This window comes from Cydia fagiglandana, chromosome Z (assembly GCF_963556715.1).
Source record: "Cydia fagiglandana chromosome Z, ilCydFagi1.1, whole genome shotgun sequence".
NCBI lineage: Eukaryota > Metazoa > Arthropoda > Insecta > Lepidoptera > Tortricidae > Cydia > Cydia fagiglandana.
This window is the reverse complement of record NC_085959.1, coordinates 42,076,699-42,097,679: the sequence shown is the minus strand read 5'-3', so window position 1 is coordinate 42,097,679 and position 20,981 is coordinate 42,076,699. Positions and strand designations below refer to the sequence as shown.

The 20,981-nt window shown below is 40.1% G+C and overlaps 1 protein-coding gene across 1 annotated transcript; it reads right to left on the bottom strand.

The window, feature by feature from the left end:
- Positions 1-784: 784 nt before the first annotated feature.
- Positions 785-6,089, bottom strand: LOC134679179 (uncharacterized). The gene is made up of 2 exons (XM_063538056.1): positions 4,805-6,089; positions 785-823 (listed from the first exon to the last, which is right to left on the bottom strand). Exons 1-2 carry the CDS (start codon positions 5,837-5,839, stop codon positions 785-787), a joined length of 1,074 nt encoding a protein of 357 aa, XP_063394126.1. The 5' UTR covers positions 5,840-6,089.
- Positions 6,090-20,981: the final 14,892 nt, after the last annotated feature.

The following is a 20,981-nucleotide window of genomic DNA, read 5'->3' as shown; positions in this document are numbered from 1 at the left end:
TGTTTGCTGATTAATCCCTGCCGCTGCTTATCGCCATCGCTCTTCGCGATAAAATTTCCATCTTCACCACTGGTTGCCAGTCCTCAACTGTGATACGACCTCAAATCCTTCAAGAAAAGAGCGTACTTCCTTCTCAAAGATCGGCAACGCACTTTTGCCTCCACCTTCTAAAAAAACATAAACAGATCCTTTTTTAACTGGTCTCCGACACAAAGGATCCAATAATAGCGGCCTAACTGCCCATTATGCCGTGAATCGAGCCAAATGGTTCGCCAACGCGAATGCAATTTGCCCATACGTGGCCGCCGAATCGCGTAGACAGTGTGGATATGATTACAAATCAGTCTACACTCTCAGGCCGGCCCGAACTTATCATTCTGATATCAATGTACGTTCGAATTGGCCTGTTGCTTTTGGCACGGATCAAACAAAGCCAAAATAATGACCAAGTATGTTTAGGAAACATTAATCGCTTTATTATTTACGAAAACGGGACTACATTGGGTATAATATCAATAAGTTTTTATCGAGTTAGCTAGTGAATTAAGTAATTAATTTATGTAATAGCCACAAAGACATTATAAAAAAAATTATATACCTAATTGTGCTTCTTTTAATCTTCGATTTTCTTCTGAATTCCTTGCTTTACACCAACTTATGTCACATGTGTAGGTATACTTAAATATCATTTCTGTACATAAATCGGCCAAACTCCAACTCACAATTTCAAACAACACAGAAACTCGAAACAATGCTTTTCATGTCCCCAAATTTCCCAATTTCTTTAGACTTGATATCTCATTCTCCTCCATTTGGTTCGCTCCTGAAGTTCAGAAACATATTCTTTATACCAGCGAACCCAGTAGTGTTGCCTCAATTGTTCGATCCTCTGGTACTGTGTGAGTCTCAAAGGAGGAATCTCTGTCAGACAGGGAGTCGGAAGAGCTGTGAGTGGTCGTCCAATTAAAAAATGGCCTGGAGTAAGTGGTAGCAGATCAGAAGGATCGCTGGTCAAAGGAGTAAGAGGCCTTGAATTTAAAATTGCCTCTATTTGACACAGTGCGCAATAAATTTCTTCAAAGGTTAGATGACAGTTACCTAAGACTCTAAGTAAGTGGTGTTTAGTGGATTTCACCCCGGCTTCCCACAAACCCCCAAAGTGTGGTGAATACGGTGGAACAAAGTGAAACCTAATGCCGTCATTGGCTGCAGACTCAGATAACGTCTTCGCATGACTGGTAAGAAATCTCTTTAAATCATTGTATGCCCCTACAAACTGGGTTCCATTGTCGGAGTATATGTCAGAAGGTAAGCCGCGGCGACTAACGAATCGCTTCAACGACGCCATGTAACCCTCTGCAGACAAGTCACTACATAGCTCAAGGTGTACACATTTCGTTTTAAAACACACAAATATCACGATGTATACTTTTATGGTTTGGCTACCACGACCCTTTCGAGATGCAGCCAGTATAGGACCGGCATAATCTACGCCAACAACCTCGAAAGGAAAGCCTGGCGTTACTCGCGGCGAGGGTAAGTTGCCCATAAGTGGCGCTATAGTTGCACCGCGCATACGAGTGCACAGGACGCATTTGTAATACGTGGACCTAGCTTGTGTACGAGCACCGATTGGCCAATAGGTAGACTTTACGTATGCTAGCATGGCTTGAGGTCCCGCATGTAATAAAATGATGTGAACGGAATTGAAATATGTCACCGTTATAAAATGCCCTTTTGGCAAGATAGCTGGATGCTTTTTATCAAAGTTAAAAGGCCCGTTTTTAAGTCGTCCGCCTACACGCATAAGTCCTTCAGAATCCACGAAAGGATTCAGTTTTGTAAGCGGGTCTTTGACTTTGAGTAAGGTTTTATTTTTAACATCATCATATGAATAAAATGATTCTATCTGCGATAATTTTACTAAAATATTCGTAGCCGCATGAAGTTCTTTAGTGTTAAGAAATCCCGACTTTCTGACACTACCCGGTCGTGCGTTATTGATGAACCGTAGAACGTAAGCGGTGACGCGTTTGAGTTTGGTAAAATTGGAAAACTTCGTAAGATTCAATTCTGATAGTGGAGATAATGTAGCTTCGCTTGCTACATTAGCAGTGATTACTTCAGCCTTAACCTCATCACTATCCCTGTTTGCGTGGTGATTTTTGGGCCAGTCCTCTTCGTCATTACGTAGGAATGCTGGGCCATTCCACCAAATATCAGCCGCAGCAATTGAACCCGCATCAAGTCCGCGTGAGACCAGATCCGCTGGATTGTCCTTAGTAGGTACGTGTCGCCAAGGCCAACTGCCGGTGATTTCGAGTATATCCGCTACGCGATTTCGTACGAACACCTTGAGTTGTTTGGGTAGCATTCTAAGCCATCCTAACACGATCATGGAATCGGTCCAAAATGTACAACTGTCTGCTTTCATGCGAAGTGATGATAGTGCTTTTTGGAAGAGCTGTGCTCCGATCAAAGCTCCGCATAACTCCATTCGGGGAATAGTTACCGGCCGAAGTGGAGCTACCCTACTTTTTGCCATGAGTAACCGAGTAACGACTCCTGTGTTAGTAATAGTACGTACGTACAAGCAAGCTCCGTACGCAGATTGAGACGCATCCGTAAAAACGTGGAATTCTACTCGCGACGCGTGGATTCCTACGACACTTCGGGGAATGCATAAGTGGTTTAATCCCGGTAAAGACATTGTTATGCTATGCCACTTTTGAGAAATCTCTTGAGGCACTTCATCATCCCAAGAAACTCGTGACAGCCATAAAAGCTGAAGCAAGATTTTACCCTGAATGACAACTGGCGATAAAAGACCTAAAGGGTCGAATATATTTGCTATCGTGGAAAGGATAACCCGCTTGGTTAATTTTTCCGGGTTTTTTCCTAAGTCGATAGTAAAATACAAGACATCAGCTCCACTTTTCCAACCTAGCCCTAGCGTCTTACTTTCGTCCAAGTTGCCTAGATTTAGATTTCTAGAGTCGTCACTATGTTCATTTATGAGCCTAGGTTCATTGGAACGCCATTTGCGTAAATTCATACCAGCACTTTTAAGTACCGCACTGACCTGAGTTATAATGCTGGTGGCTTCTTGCTCAGTATCAGACCCGGACAAAAAGTCATCCATGTAAAAGTCATGGGCAATGATTTCAGAAAGTCGAGGGTCCGAGCAGTCCATTGATAACTGTTTAAGGCACCTAACAGCTAAGAACGGAGCACTGGCCGTACCGTAAGTGACCGTATTTAATTTGTATATGCACAGAGGTTCAGATGGATCATTGCGCCAAATGATTTGTTGCAAATACCTATCGTCAGGGTGCACGACTATCCTCCTGTACATTTTTTCCACGTCAGCCGTGTACACAAAACGGTATTGCCTAAACCGTAACAAGATAGCTATGAGATCGTCCTGAATAGTAGGTCCTACGTACTGAATGTCGTTCAGCGTGACTCCGGTAGACGTGCGCGCACTAGCATTAGACACGACCCGGAGCTTTGTCGTGAGACTAGACAGCCGTAACACGCCGTGAAAAGGCAAGAAGTTTCTTACTATCTCATTGGAAGTAACCTTGGACATGTCTCCCAAAGTCTCGTATTCGATCATAAAATCTTTATACATAGACTTCAATTGTGGATGCCGTTCTAGTCTGCGCTCTAACGACAAGAAACATTGTTTTGCCCGCTCGTAAGAATCGCCCAACGAAGATACAGGCTGCTTTAAAGGATACCTAACCATAAACCTACCGTCCGGTAATCGAGAGGTATTTTTAACAAAGTGTTCCTCGCAAGCCCGTTCATCGTCGGTATAATAAGCCGTCGCGGGTTTTATTGTTGCTTCGTCTAACTTCCAAAAACGCGTCAATTCGTCATCTTGATTATTAATTTGAACAAAATTGCAACAAACGCTTTTAGAGTTAGGATTATGCGCATTACGACCAGACACTACCCAACCTAGCTTGGTCTCATAAACCATGGGCTTGTTTCGTCCCAATTTAATTTTATTGCTACCTAATAATTCCATAAAGACCTCGGCACCAAGAAGAATATCGATAGGTGCCGGCGAGTGGAACTGAGGATCAGCCAAGACTAAATGTTCAGGTATGCCTAGCATTGATACATTTACCTTTTGTAAAGGTAAATCGCATGTAGCTTGTGGAACTACGTAAAATGAACTTTTCATGCTAAAACTTTTGTCAAACAACGATGAAAACCTTGCGTCACATAATTTATGCACGTTCGACTTTATATTTTGAATGCCAATTAAAGACGCATTTACCTCCCTAATGGGTAACTTAAGTTTTTTGCAAAAGTCAGCTCTAATAAAATTAGGTGAAGACCCATTGTCCAAAAATGCGCGTGCCATATGTGGTTTACCGTCGCGATCATATACTTCTACTAGCGCAGTAGACAGTATGACTTGACCCTGTAAAACCGGATGGGCCGGCAACAAGACGTCTAGGTTAGCATTGCAGCCAGGTTCAGGTGCGCATTCCTCGTGCTCGCTCGGACTGCTGGGAGTCACTTGTATCGCCGGCATTGCTACTGGAGCCTTCGACGGCAACTTATCCACGTGTATAAGCGAGCTATGACGTAATGAACACGACTTGCACGGACCACGCCTACAATACTTCGCTAAATGCCCGGGTTTTAAGCAATTCAAACATACTTTCATCCCTTGAACCTTATCAGCACGTTCTTTATTGGATAACGCGAGAAAGTCGGGGCACTCAAATAACCAATGACCACGCTTACATAATGGACATTCATATGTAAAAAGTGGGCTACTCACAGTATCGGTTTCACGTTCATCTAGTCCTACGAAACATTTTTCCTTTACCCGTCGCACGGCGGAGCGCGCGTGCGCCGCGGGGGCAGCGCCGGCGCCGGCGGCGAGCGGCCAGGACGCGCGTCGTCCGGGGTCCTCCATCGCCATGGTTTCCAATAGATCCGCACGATCGCTGAGGAAATGTATGATAGCATCGAAAGTAATTGTTTCGCAACTAGGCACAAACTCCTCCCACTCACGTCTAGTAACATTGTCAAGTTTTTGACATATTATATACACTAATAATGTATCCCAATGGGTGGTTGGTTCATCAAGGGTCGCTAACGCACGTATATTTTTGCATATCGTGTCTATAAGATGGCGAATAGCTGCCGATGATTCCTTGGTAATTGGGTTTAAGTTAAATATGGCCTTAATATGATTATTTACTAATAACCGCTTATTATTGTATCTGTCGCATAATAATTGCCAAGCTATCTTATAGTTACTACTAGACAATGCTAATGATTGTACAATTACCGCGGCACTGCCTTCTAATGAAGCCCGCAAATAATGAAACTTGTTTACATTATCGATGGAGTCGTCATTATTAATCAAACTATCAAATGTATCGCGAAACTCTAGCCATGTATCATACGAGCCTCCAAATTTGGGTAAAGAAATGGTAGGTAACTTACATTTTACATGTGGATGACGCCGTGTATTATTATCGGAACCCCCATCGCTAGGCGCGACCTTGGTATGCATGGTTACCAATTCCTTAGCCGCCGCGACTGACGAGTAGTACAAATCCTCGAAATCAGACCGCTCGTCCAATTGGGCCTCGTCGTCCTCAACCATATACTCCAACTTGGTTTGAATCTCGTCATACGTGTTGTAAACACATTCTAATTTAGCAATCCGAAGTTGCAGTTCCGTCACCTGAGCCGCACACAATGATTTTTCGGCTAACTCGCGTATATAACCTGAAAATTTAGTTAATCGCGACTTAATATGACCCCTCTTCTTAACTAACTCTTTAATCAAGGCTTCATTCATTTTAAATTGCACTTAGTATTTACCTTCTGTAGCACTTTCAACACTCTGCTCCACTAACAACACCAGCACAATGAGATAATGTAAACTAAAACACTTTCTTACGAATTTAATTTTAATTACTCCGATGTTGTTTACTATAAGCAAGCCGGCTAAGTTATGGCGATAAGTACCTATGTCGGCCGGGCGTACCGTTAGATATGGCAAAAAAACGCTTATCAGTGCTCGGCCGATGCACTTATTATGCAATTGAGATATAAGTATTTGAGTTTTAAAGTATAATTTATGTATTCGTAGTTTTGAAATAGGTTACGGTTATTGTTTAAAGGCCTATAATATAGGGTTTTAAGTATAAGTTTCTTTTTAAATTGTGTCAAATAGAGGAATATTATTGAAAAATAACTGTTAATGATTCTTATACGTAAATGATTGATAGATATTAAGGAACGGACTCACTTTTAGCTCCTCTTAACCTGTTCACTCCTTATCGACGTCGTCGGATTGTAGTATTCCGGAATAATGGAAGAACAGTTGATAAAATTCGTAGCTGATGGATGAAGATATAGCCGCCACGGGATGTTTCAAGCTGCACTCCTCACTGAAAAGCCGGTATGTTGGATGCGCAGGAAATATTCCACACGTTGCGTTTCTTCTTTGTCTCAGCCGTTATGGCGGTCCTTTGTCCTTAATATCTCGTAGCTCGCTGATTCAAATAATTATCTGGCATCGAAGACAATGTTCAGGATTGTAGAAGGACCAGGCAGAATAAAAAAAAATGTTCAAAATAAAAATGTACTCTATTCTGCCACACAAGTACATATAAAAAAATAGAAAAATCAGTTGCTTGTTTCAAGTTCAAAATTGCAATGTCACAGCGTTAGCTAGATCGAATATTAAGACAGAGGTCGCCCCCGTCTCGCCGCAGTATCTGTTGAAGCCTTGCGTTTCGTTCCAACACATATCTCTATTTACAAATAGACTATTTGTAAAGTATTCCAGGCCCCTGTTTCACCAACGTGACAGGTGCGACGAATTGTAAAATCACTGTTGCTGACGTCACAGGCATCCATGGGCTACGGTTACCGCTTACCATCGGGCGGGCCGTATTCCTGTTTGCCACCATCATTGTATTATTAAAAAAACTTTATGATATCGGAAAAAAACAGATATTTCTCTTGCTAAGTTTATGACAATTGTCACAAGAAACACTACAATTGTCACGAAATTCCGACATATAACCTGTCAAGAATTACCTACAATTCTTCTAAATCTTTGACAATTGTCAGAAACTTCGCAGGAGAAATATCTGTTTTTTCTTTCGAGCAACACCGGCTTCCGACACGTCGGAAGGGAGGGGCCCAAGCGATATCTCACCGTACAAATCTTTCTGCCATTTTTCGCGGGGGGAAGGTGCACACAGTCGCACCTCTCACACACTTACATACAAAATCCAATCAGAGGCCCTACCGCGAACCACGTTCGACGTGTTGCCTCTCTATGGCACTTGTAAATTCATACGTAAGTGTGACAGGGAGGCAACACGTCAAACGTGGTTCGCGGTAGGCCCTCTGTAATGACGACATAAATACATAGAAATTGACACACGTCAAAGACAAATCTTGCAAACCTCGTTCTCTTTTTGTGTACGGACGAGTGACTAGTGTCACAACACGCACACTAACACATTTTCGTTGAAGTATGTCATTGTATTCTGAGAGATGAGAAGTCGGATTCGTCGCTCGACCGATCCGCAATTTGTACTGAGCGAGCAAAATCGATAAATCCAACAAATACTTGAGACTAAACTATAATAATTGTATTTAAATGTAATTAAACGTATGATATCTAAAAAAAAATATTACATGTGAAATGTAACACTTTCTTTTTGTAAATTTGATGTCCCCGACCTCTTTATAGCAAAAAACCGAGCAAACAGGCATTTTTGTGCAGCAGTGTTCACGCGCGCGTCTGGACTCGGTCTAGTGAAAAATCCAAGTGCAACTAGTTTTATTACCCGCGCTAGATTAAATTGACGCGCGAATCTTGTACCTCGGCAGAGGGGAAATAGTGCGAATGCCGCCTCCCTTCCGTGTTGCTCGAAGGTTTTTTCCGATATAATAAAGTTTTTTTTTAATAATACAATGATGGTGGCAAACAGGAATACGGCCCGCCCGATGGTAAGTGGTAATCGTAGCCCATGGATGCCTGTGACGTCAGCAACAGTGATTTTACAATTCGCCGCACCTGTCACCGATGTGAAATTGGGGCCTGGTTGGCTGATACTCCTACTAGTTATACGAACAGTTTCAGTAAATAAATAATTAATACCTAATGGTAATTTTATGGCGGTTCTAAAACTATCCAAGTAACCCCAAATTATTCTAAAGCCACCTTGTTTTACGGTAACGAATGCTGTCTTACCTTACGTGATATTTTAGTTCGTTTCTTTAACATTAGAAAAAAGGTAAACAATCTTGACGGGACTTTTTATTGATAAACACTTTTGAAAAACAAGTCACGGCCAATATGTAACAACTATGAATCATGTACTAGTACGACCTTTACATTCTTTTGCTTTCATAAGTAATTTCCCCCTGATTTAAAAAAAAGCGTTTTTCATCTAAAAGACACGTCAAGTTCAAGTATTATCGAACGAGCGAGCGAAGCGAAGCGAAGTTCTTACATTCGACTTCGGATCGAACGAGCGAGCGAAGCGAAGCGAAGTTCTTACATTCGACTTCGGACACGCGGCCGGCTAGCGGCACGTCCCGGCATTTCGATGTTTTTAAGCTGAACTGTCAGAAGATAGTTTGATACTCAAGAACTTAAGTAAATTTGTCCTAATTTAAATGAAATTGGGTAAACGTGTAGTTGAGGGCAGTAAATTTTAGTCATTAAATTATGAGCAGGCTTTATGAAGAGGTTATTAAGCTAGAAGAGCTTAAAATCCTAAAAAGCTATTGTGAGGGGTCATGCATTTCTGGTCATCTTTTTTGTAAGAAAGTATGGTCGAGTTTGGTATCAAATGAAAGCGCTCGGCTTGCACTTTTATAATATCGTCTTTAAATTTACCATTTTGAAATAATTAGCAAGATAAAAATAAACATAGTATAGGTATTTGACATTTGGCAAGAAACTATGGAAGGTAGAGGTTCTACACTCCATAGGTACTTACAAGAAATATTACGGCTTACCACAGATACAGTTTATTTTAATCTCTATGGTGACTCAGTTAAAGGCTCCACAGAGCTTACAATTATAGTTTGTCAAAGGACTGTCTCGTTTCAAACACAGACAGAGAGAATCATATTATCTTTGTCTTACACCAGTACTAGCACCCGAAAGAAAAGGACGAGTATAGTTTTTTTGTTCATAAGAACAAGTAAATAATTACTGACAAATTTGATTTGACAACTATATTCGCACGCGTTTTCAATCCATTGTCGACTTTAGCCTGGCCACAAGGCCACAGACGTTCGGAATGGGGTTGGCAACTGTCAAAGGTTTGCATAGATGGCGCCATCATAGCTTGCCTCTTTGTCTATGAGATTTGGCTTAAATGACTGGTATCAAGGACATGTATATTCATTAAAAAATAAAATTGACACAATTCTAGGGATTGACAGGGCAAGCTATGCTGCCATCTTCAAAATACTTCGACCGGCCAACCCCATTTTCCGAACGGAATGACATTTGTAGAGCGACGTCCCGTTCCTACCTGTCATTCCGTACGGAAACTGAATGAAAATTCCGAACGTCTGCGGCCAAGGTAAGTATGCAACAAAATATAGATGAAGATGGCGGCCATGCACTGTCATAAAAATCGTCATGGATGTCGTTTTTTAGGTTTTGGGGGGCGCAGATTTCGAAAATGATGATTATTTTGAAATCCATCATAGCGGCCATCCACTATGTCATAAAAGTCGTCATGGATGACGTTTTATAGGTTTTAGGGGGCCCCGATTTCGAAAGAGATTACCATTTTGGAATCCAAAATGGCGGCCATGCACTATGTCATAAAAGTCGTCATGGGTGTCGTTTTATAGGTTTTAGGGGCCACAGATTTCGAAAATGATGACCATTTTGGATTCCAAGATGGCGGTCATGCACTATGTTATAAAAGTCGTCATGGATGTCGTTTTATAGGTTTTGGGGGGCGCAGATTTCGATAATGATGACCATTTTGGATTCCAAGATGGCGGTCATGCACTATGTCATAAAAGTCGTCATGGATGTTGTTTTATAGGTTTTGGGGGGCGCAGATTTCGATAATGATGACCATTTTAGATTCCAAAATGGTGGTCATGCACTATGTCATAAAAGTCGTCATGGGTGTCGTTTTATAGGTTTTAGGGGGCACAGATTTCGAAAATGATGACCATTTTGGATTCCAAAATGGCGGCCATGCACTATGTCATAAAAGTCGTCATGGATGTCGTTTTATAGGTTTTGGGGGGGCGCAGATTTTGAAAATGATGACCATTTTGGATTGCAAAATGGCGGCCATGCACTATGTCATAAAAGTCGTCATGGGTGTCGTTTTATAGGTTTTAGGGGGCACAGATTTCGAAATTGATAACTATTTTGGAATCCAAAATGGCCGCCATGCAGTATGTCATAAAAGTCGTCATGGATATCGTTTTATAGGTTATAGGAGGCGCAGATTTCGAAAATGATGACTATTTTGGAATCCTAGATGGCGGCCATGCACTATGTCATAAAAGTCGTCATGGATGTCACTTTGTAGGTTTTAGGGGTCCCTGATTTCGAAAATGATGATCATTTTGGAATCCAAAATGACGGCCATGCAGTATGTCATAAAAGTCGTCATGGATGTCGTTTTATTGGTCATGATCATCATTTTCGAAATCTACACACCTGTTTCAAATAAGGTATAGGTAGATGCATCCTAGTAAGTCAACAACATCTATATCTACTATCGAATTGTACTTTTGATAGTAGTACGAAATGTAATCTGAAAGGAGTCAAGTAATATATTCCCGTAATGAGGAATCTACATTGATTCCAATTACTAGTAATTGTAGTATTCGAAAATTGATTCCTGATTCCTCAAATGGAATTGTACTTAGTAATTCGGTATTGTTAGATTACAAAGTAATCTGGGAATCGGTAATCAGATTACCGATTAGAATAAGTAATTTCAAGTAATCGTGGAATTAGGAATCAATTACGAAATGCCCATCTCGGACTAAGTAGCACTGCATTCAATTGATCTTTTTGGCGAACCGCGAGTTCACAGTTCGGGGCGAACTACTAGTTTTATTAATGCTAAAAAAACGTTTCTCTTGTTCTCGCACTATGTAAACGTCAAATCAAATAGCATCCGTCTATCCGGGGTATGATAATGAATATATCGGCCGTTTCCGAACGCCCTGCAGCCGCCATCTATATCATCTCGAAAAGCTCGGAACCAATCCAACGGTACCAAATTGCCTATGAATCGTGCTAAGTGCTTACATTTCGATTATTCGGCCATTTTCACAGCGTTTAAACTCCATTTGTTTTAAATGTTTCAATTAGAGTAGGAGTAGGTCATTTGGGGGCCATTATTACGGCGCACAGTTAAGGCATGTTTACACTTTTCAGTTGCAAAGTAGCAAGTGCAGGTGATTAGTGGGGGACAGATTTAAGGGCGAAAATTGGTTAAAGAATTTTGGAAGTCACCACAGGTACCTACACCTCATTTTTAGGGTTCCGTACCCAAAGGGGACCCATTACTAAGACTTCGCTGTCCGTCCGTCCGTCCGTCCATCCGTCCGTCCGTCCGTCCGTCCGTCCGTCCGTCCGTCTGTCCGTCCGTTCGTCCGTCCGTCCGTCCGTCCGTCCGTCTGTCACCAGGCTGTATCTCACGAACCGTGATAGCTAGACAGTTGAAATTTTCACAGATGATGTATTTCTGTTGCCGCTATAACAACAAATACTAAAAACAGAATAAAATAAAGATTCTTTAATGATTTATTAGTGCATACGTACTTAATATACATACTTAAAAAAAAACATAATTAAATAACTAACCTACAAAACTTAAACTATATCTAAAAATAAATAAAACTAAACTTAAAATAAAAGATTATAAAATATCCACCTGCGGCATGGTGCCGTAGATGCTGGCAGCATTTCCTCGCTGTATCGCAATACTTATTCTTTGCGCGAGGAAGCTGCCAGATCTACGGTCACCAGTGGCGTCAGCTAATCTTTTTGATAGGTCCTTAAAAAGGCTAGACGCGTTCGGACCCCACGGGCCAAGGGTCTCGACACCAAAAGGTACGAAATTGTATTCGGGGCCGAGACCCCTATATTTGGTCTTTTTTAATTTTTCGGCCGCCTCTGCTGCCGCGCCGGCTTTTCCAGTAGTGCCGTGGAGATGAGACGGGGCTAGGGTGTCCACACAGGTGGCGTCCCACACCAGCACCCGACCCATCTTCCACAGAATTAGTGACATTCCGTCTGGTCTCTTACCATCGTCTCGTATAATACCAGGAGGCTCGAGAAGAGCCGGTACGTTGATGCTGGTAAGAGACCGGCGGAGAATATCGTTAAGCGCGGCGTGTAAATAAAGATTTAAATGGGGCTCCCATACAACAAACGTGATTTTTGACCAAAGTTAAGCAACGTCGGGAGGGGTCAATACTTGGATGGGTGACCTTTTTTTTTTCCCTAACCCTTCGTGCGCGAGACCGACTCGCACTTGCCCGGTTTTTAAGATGCAATTATCAATTTATTTTAGTAGAACGAAACTGCAAGTGAAGGGACTGCACTTGTGTGCGAGGGAAACTACTTCACAGGCAAAAATAGACCAATCTTCTAATTTAACTTGCAAAATTTGATCACAGACAGACTACGGGACATGTGAAATTAAATATTTTTTAATTAAGACTCATATTTTTAATGCCAATATATACCTACGACTACACTAGTCTAGACTACAATACTGTTTTCAGTAAAAAAAACTCACTTTTGTATGTATACAATTTGTGTTTAATCAATACTAGAAATATAACAAGGAATACCCACGCAAGTAGTTGTGACGCCAACCCACGCATCCGTTCATACCCGAGTAGACATAATACGTCAGCTAGTAAATAACTACCTACATTACTACTGGGTACGTAATCATTGTCAACGAGTATGAAAATGAGTACGCCATGTGTGGTAGAATACAACTTAGAAGTCCTTTCCAAAATTAGTCATGTACCAAGACAGACTGCCGTATTCGAACTTCAAGATATGTTTACAAGAGACGACCCGTACTAGATCCATTCTAGATACGTTATAGTTTAGAAATCAACTAGTTCTCTTTTACAGCGCAATTCGGGCAACCAATGTCACTTTTACGTTAGATAGAGTAAGATATCTATTAGATGTGTATTGGATCTCTAAGTCATATCCTGTGGAAATCGTTCAAGAGTATCTCCAGAATCGCGCAAATGTCAAATTTGACAGGTTAGATCTTAAACATATCGTTATCGTATCTTGGTGATGTCTAAAAGATATGTAATAGATGTCTATTTCAAAATCCGAATCGGGCCCAGAATAAGTTGGTGGTACTAGTGCTTGACGTGCTAATACCCAATAGATGACACCCTGCTGTCACCTCTATTGACAATGACTTAAGTTTCAAGATGACATGTACGGGGACCGCGTCGAGCACCTTATCAACAATGAATAATGGTTCACCCTTGTTCATCATCATCATATCCGCCAAGGAGTGAAGGCGTGGTATTTCTCGTCCGTCGTTGTTACAAGTAGTAAATTGACCAACAAAACTGTCAAGAGGTGGACCTGAAATCCAAGGTTGTCAGAGATCACTATTGTATCTTAACCGGACAGCAAACTTAAAATTTCTTTCTCTGTGGGTCCCGTTGACGTCAACTCAGGATGTGATCAAATACTGTTTCATGCATTACCTTCGTAGTGGAACTGCCGATGACGACCATAAAAAAGATACTACGCTGCTTTCATCTCTTTTTTACAAAGGGTACTTATTTGGAGTTATACTACTTTATTTCACTCTGGCCTTTCCCACTAATTCTTATCGATCCCCTGGAGGCCTGGAGCGCTCATTGAACACTGATAAGCCCCAATTAAAGCATAATATGACCAATTAGATGTGTTCAGTCGGTTAAATGGGACGCGACGTAACGAGCCTATTTTGGGACCATGCTTTTTATGTTAATTGTGTGAAAATATCGTAAGGTAAATATAAATACCTTTTTTCATCGGCTAGGTATTTAAAGTTTTAAACTGGTACGATTTCTTCACATTATTATTCACCAAAACGTTCAAAAGTTTGTAGCGATTTGGTAAACAGGCTCACAATGGGTGGTCTCCCCTTGTATGTATGTACCAATAACATTAATGCACGCGAGGTGCACTGCGTTTGAGTTGGCGCAGTCCTTAGTGTTCAAGGCCGCGTAAAACTCATAGATTAGAGTAGATGATTTATTTCATGAAAGACCTACATAATAAGTTTGCAATAATGTCAAAAATACATATAAGGATTTCTATCATTATCGTCCAAAAAAAATTAAAATGAAAATAATAGCTTACTAATGTTATAGGTCCAATAACAATAAAATTGTCATTGTGAGGATATACTTAGTGTAGAAAATGTTTAAGTTGATAAAATAAGCAAATAAGTACCCCGGAATGACGTGTGCAATTTGCTTTGAAACAAAAAGCTAAAATAAAAAGTCTCTGATCTGATCATTTACAATATATGGGCTCACGAAAGCGAAAAATTAAAGTTTGGTTTCTATCTTGGAAATTCGTTTACTCCTTATTTTCAGGCCGACGCCAACGCCTTATTTACATTATGTATTCACCGCCATTCAGGTTTTAATTTAAACGTATAGGTATTAAGTACTTACTTTATTACAGGAGTATATTATTGAATAGGTAGGGTTTGCAATGTACTGATACGGAGTGTTCCTTTTATATTTTTTTTTGTAGATAAGTATATTTTACATGTAGTTTGTATTTTTATTTTATTTCTAGTTATAACTTTAGTTTTAATATTGTATCCTGACAGACTTGTTTTATAGCAGATTGTAATAATTAATCTTTTCCAAATGAATTGTCATGGTTTGCTCCGATTGGAGCGGCATCCGATATAATACAAGTAGTTACATTATGATACGAGTGTGCTACGTTGGTCAAGACGCGATATTGTATCACAAAACGAAAACCGATGTGTGTGCCTACCTAATGACCTAACGATGCACACGCGCGTTTTATACGACGTTTTTCAAGACGATAAAGGAAAAAAAAGAAACTCTTTGTCAATTGTTAGGTAAATCAGTAAAAGTTCAGCATCTGTCATACTGCCTACCTCGACCCCTAGATTTAACATTCAATTTCAATATCAAATTGGAAACAATCGACTTAAAGCATTATTTAATTTGAACCGCAGCTCAAGGCCGGGATTACAAGTTGAGCCGCGGAAACTTTCATCTGAATCCGAAGAACAACAATGGACTTCATTCAGAACCCCACGCATATTTCCTTTTGTCTTTACGTTCCGCCACCGAGGAATTATTTACACTGGAAGACCATTTTATCTTTCATGTTTCGTAATAATAAAATAGAGTTTAAAGTCTTGCTTTTTCTTAATAGAACAATATGGTGTACATGGAGTCGTATGCATCAGCACCATCTCTCTTGCTATATCGTAATCCCGTAATCCCTTACCGTAATCCTTGTATAGAAGGAGCAAGCGCGCGCTGCTCGCTCTTTAAAATTGGTCAAAGGCGCCTGCCTTTCAAAGATTGCATAGGTAGGTATACTTAAAAATTAGGGACGCGTGATACTTGGCAAAAGTATGTTACATGAACACACATGGGAGTCACGGTTTTTTCTCGTTGGCTGTCGTTGGATTCGTACACAAATAGCTACACTGTTCCCAAGAGTGTGCGTGCTTCCAGTTGTACGTAGCAGTACACACAGCCATGGTCGGCGAGCATAAATCTGCCAAAAGTAGGCAAAATTAAAGGCAGCAGACTAAATAATATTAGTACGTCGGAGTGGCCGGCCCTTCGCAGGATAAATGGTAGGTAGAAGAAATAATTTCAAGTATTGCCTTTCATACTCATCCAGCTAAAAAGCTTAAGATATTCAATTCTAGATATCTATACTGGCTTAAATATAATATTGAAATTGTGTAGATACTTTAAGATAAAATAATTATAATCAGCAAAGTCAGGGTATACTTACGTATTTAGTACAAAAAGGTTCGACGAAAGAAATATAGGTACCTACTACATACAATAGGGGTTAGTGTGACCTAAAAGTGTGATTAAACGCGGAGGCATTTAGTTTTTTTTTTAATAGTATCACCGAAGATGCCTCAAGTCTACAAGACTCGGCTCAAAAAATGTTGAAAAGAGTTTAAGTTTCGTCTCCATTATAAAAGTCTGAAAACCTGAGTCGAGTCTGAAAGCACAGGACCCATAGGACCCTACTCCTGACCAACACTGCTGTCCTGCATTCGGGTAAAAACTATCCTACTCATCGTATAGTATAACAATCTCCTGAGGACGTCAGCATTATTGTCATTAATCTTTTTACATTAGGAGTCTTTTTGGCATTGTAAGTTTATATTTCAGATTAAAGTCTGTTCCTTAGGTGCCTACTTCATTTTTATGCAGTCCTTTGGGTAATAAAAATATGATAAATAATACGAGCGGTGCGCAGGCGGTGCGTGATTAATTTGCCAAGATGTATAGAATTTTACGTGAATTTTAGGTGTTACTGTACAGTGGAACCTCGTTAACTGGAAACTGAATTAGGCAAAATCCCCGTTCGCCGCCGCATTACTGCCGCAGTAATGACGTTAAACGTCACTCATTTGATAAAGTCCCAAATAACCAGCTACAGCGGCGCCATCGACGCCGCAGTAATGTCGCAACAGTAATGCAGCTGAGTTGACATCCGAATGTCACCTCAACGTTGTGCGTGGCGCAACCCGCCCTACAATCCCTACAATCATGTTATCCGTTTCAAAATATAGAAGGGAATGTGATAATAACACGTAGGTACGGTCGAAACGGACGGAAGGGGGAGGCCTATGTTCAGCAGTGGACGTCTTATGGCTGAGATGATGATGATGATGATGACGGTCGAAACGATTATTTTATGACCCATTTCGTACCTTGTCACAGTGACAGTCAATATGAAACTCGCTAGAGACCACACACTATAGGGACCGTGCGCGTTGGAGGGTCTGCCATCTTGTGGCCTGAATCGGAAACATGTGTGCACATGTACATTGCCCAAGCAATTGCTACCAATCTACCATTCTCGTCGGTACGTTTCCTTGTGCATAACTAGTAGGTTCTGCCATCTTGTAGGCTACATAGAAAGCATAAACAATAGCAATATGCTCTCCCCTATAGTTCGTGCAAGGGGCCTATTGTCTCTGTGACAAGGTACCTACAAAATGGGTCATAAATTGAAACTTTCGACTGAACATAGTTTACACATATACGTAGCCATTGAAGTCACTTTAAAATAGGTACCTATGATTGACATCAACTTTTCTCACAATAATTTATCCTGCAAAACTCTGCATGGGCTGATTGTTATTGGTTATCGAAGTTTTATTTCGTCTGATAACAATAATAAAATAATTAATTCTATTCTCCTAAATAATTAGGTAACTCAAGGAAAAATTAGGCAAGTATGTACCTACAGCTGTGATCGGTTGTGTAACAGGTTGTGATTTCGTATTTATTCCGCCCAGAATCAGATACTCTTCAAACCAGTCAAATTTTACCCAAAAATGATTTAGAAAAATCGACAACAAAATTAAAATCGGCCTACTTACGGTGACAAAACAAAAGCGTCCCATTACTTACCTGCCTGGGTACTGATACTGGTATCTTCGGGTAGTTCTACAGAACAGCGCCCCGGGGACGGGATCCCGGGGCTATTACCATTAGCATAAACGCTTACCATCGTTAACATTACCCATTTGTCTCGGGAGGCCTCGGGTGGTTGGAGTAGAGGCGGAGAAAGTAATGGACCTGTGAAATCGCATGTGATTGTGTGGAATGGACCATTTTGTTGGTGCAGGTAAATTATACTGTTTTTTTAAGCTCGGGGTCCGCTTCGGCAACCTAATCCCAGGAATTCATACAGGCATTACAAGGGACTTTTATCTGAATTTCTAACTCAGAGGTAAAACTAGGCCTTTTTGAGTTTAGTCTGGTTTCCTTATGATGTTTCTCTTTACTAAAAAGCGATTGGTACTCGTAAATAGCTACTTCTAATGATATTAGGTATATTATGTACGATATAGTACCTACAGTATACATATATTATATTAGTACATAAGTTCTAAGATTTTACTTAATTTAACAATTTGATTGGTGCTTGTGAAACGAAGTGGAAGTCGCGCGTGACCAAATCAGTTCAACACTATAACAAATTGTTAAACCCAGGGCTCGGAACCGGTTTTTTTGAAAAACCCGAAATAGCCCATTATTTTTAATTATTTTATGCTCTTTACGTAGGACTGTATTATGTAATTAGGTAACAGCTTCGTATTATTAGATTGTCCCATTAAAAATGAAATATTTAACCAAAGAACGAAAAAGAACGTAATAATACCGGTATTTTTGTATGAAGAAAAAACCGGTTCCGAGCCTTGGTTAAATCAGAATTGAGAAACCCGGACCATCGACTTACAACTTTTATTTTATTTATTTAAGGTTCATCAACGGATAATGTATAAATCAACGTAATTAAATCTATAGGAACAAGGATACTATTTAACATTAACTTATGCTTACCACCTAGCCACCTTATGAAAGTAGTTTTACCGCTAGGCCTCCAACTATTCAGCGTCTTGTGTGTATACTATACTTATATGTATGTACTAGTAGTTCGACATAGTTTAAGGTCTTAGCCTCATACAATCACTTCAACCAACCACAGCGCTTAAACAAAACCTTTGTTGTTTTCTCATTTTACCCACAAATACTCAACAAAAATAGACTTAGATGCAGTTGCCGCTTACGACTCTCACAGTCACAACTATACCGTTATATCTATAAATACACGTAAGCGCCTTATGCTGAAAGTTCCCTTTCACAGAAGCGCGACACATAAATCGAGTCGAGGCTAATGTTGTGTAGTTCCTGTGGAAGTCGTAAATAATAGGCACCGCATGGATTGTATTTCCACAGCAACTAAATATTTTAACTTCCATTCCGACACTTTTTTCAGTAAAATTAGCGCGTTGCCAAGCTATAGTTGATATTCCTAGACAGTTTTCCCTTTGTTAACGAAGGAGATCTAAGCATGCTTAGAGAATTAAGCAGCCACCTAAGATTACACTCACTCCATACACAGATAATTAAATCAATTTATGTATAATAAGTTTTAAGCGAGCTCTGCGAAAGTGAATTAAACTTATGTATAATAAGTTTTAAGCGAGCTCTGCGAAAGTGAATTAAACTTATTAATAATAGGTACGTTTCATCATACCGCCCATATAATAATTTATTCTCGTCTGGACAAGCCTTTAGATTATTCGCCAATCTGATTAAATTCTCCGATCAAATCAGGTGATCCGGACGCAAACGCCGCGATAACTGCGCAATTTAAATAGAAAAAATGTCCCCAAACGCGAATACTAGCGTCACAAATTGATATTCTTGCGTTCGCACCTCATTTCATCTTTGATATCGGTCATATTCGGCGAGCCAAATTGGCGATTGCGTCCGCACGGCCTGATTTTACCGGACAATTTAATCAGTTTGGCAAGAAATTTTCCCCATCTGGACACGCCTTAAAAGTTAGCCTTACTTTCATAATATTTCACTTTACAGAATACAAGTGTTGAAAAAATATAATGTAAGTAACCAACAAACGAAAAACATGAAAAGGCATAAAAAGACATGAAATCACGAATGAAAGACATGCTGCCGCGTGCGTCTTAATAAAGTGGTACAATTTTATTAAGTAGTGGCTTCGGCGGCTGACGCGTTTCCGGGCCCCAGGACACGCCTCAGATTAAATGTGGCCATGACCGATTCGCCACTCGCGGTGTTAAATCAACCCTATACGCATAACACCCGTAAATTACATGACGGTTTTCTGTTGTCTTGAACAATAGATTTAATATGAAACTGATTTTTTTTAATTTCGTCTTTAGGTACTTCCTCAACTTACATGTTGTTAAATTTATAAAAGTACACGTTGCGGTTTCAATCGGCTGCTTTTTGTTCCTACTCGGAATAACAACCACTACTTATTTGAATAAATGGTCATTAGCTGTATGAGGAATCAATCAAGTGAGTTTTATTATAATGTGGTGATAATGAATGAACACTCGAATAGCTTATTTTTGTTTCAAATGGTGAGTACCTAGTTACCTGTGTACCAGTTCACGAAGAGTCTACTTTGGTATATGTTTTGTTTTATTTAGATAAAGTTGTGAGTATTAAGGTAACCATACAACTCATTACGACGGCTACATGTGATAAAATAATCTCTTTTTTTGGCATACACTATATCCCTTATACTGTTTCATACATCTAGACGTCAGGATGTCAATAATATTTATTATATTTACAGGATAAGTAAAAAACGCCCCGTATTTTTGAGTAGCGTATCTTACATTTGTAATGTAATCTGTGTGTCGACACACACACCTGCTCTATGATTTCCTGGAGCAATCAGGTTTCGCGGCAACATTTATTTCTTCCCTAAAGTCACAAACATTAAGCAAAATGTCGGGGATTTATATTTCATTTTGGTTGACGAAGGCCGTTTGTTTTTAACTGGCAGGCAGATTAAAAAGGGGTGGATGTGTGTGTGTGTCACAGATCTAATATCACGCTAACGCTTTAAGGTATTTAGAAGTGTGCAAAAGAAGCCATCCATTAAATAAATATTTAATTAAGGAGAAACAGACATGCCTGGCTGGACAACAAAATAATAACATGGCTACTTTTTGATTTCAGTAGTGACCTGGCAGGCAATTCGCATTTACAATCGAAACCAAAGCTTGTGTTTTGCACACACTTTTTGTACATATTTATTACATATTAGCGCAAGCGAGACGCACGGGCGAAAAATACCGTAAACTGGGGTGAAAAGACACGATTTTGTACTTCAA

Excerpts from the sequence above, each read along its gene's own strand:
- LOC134679179 (XM_063538056.1), bottom strand. The coding sequence starts at position 5,839 with ATGAATGAAGCCTTGATTAAAGAGTTAGTTAAGAAGAGGGGTCATATT. Across the intron at positions 824-4,804 it reads ATGAACGTGAAACCGATACT|GAGCGAACCAAATGGAGGAG; the intron begins GTGAGTAGCCCA and ends TCTGAACTTCAG.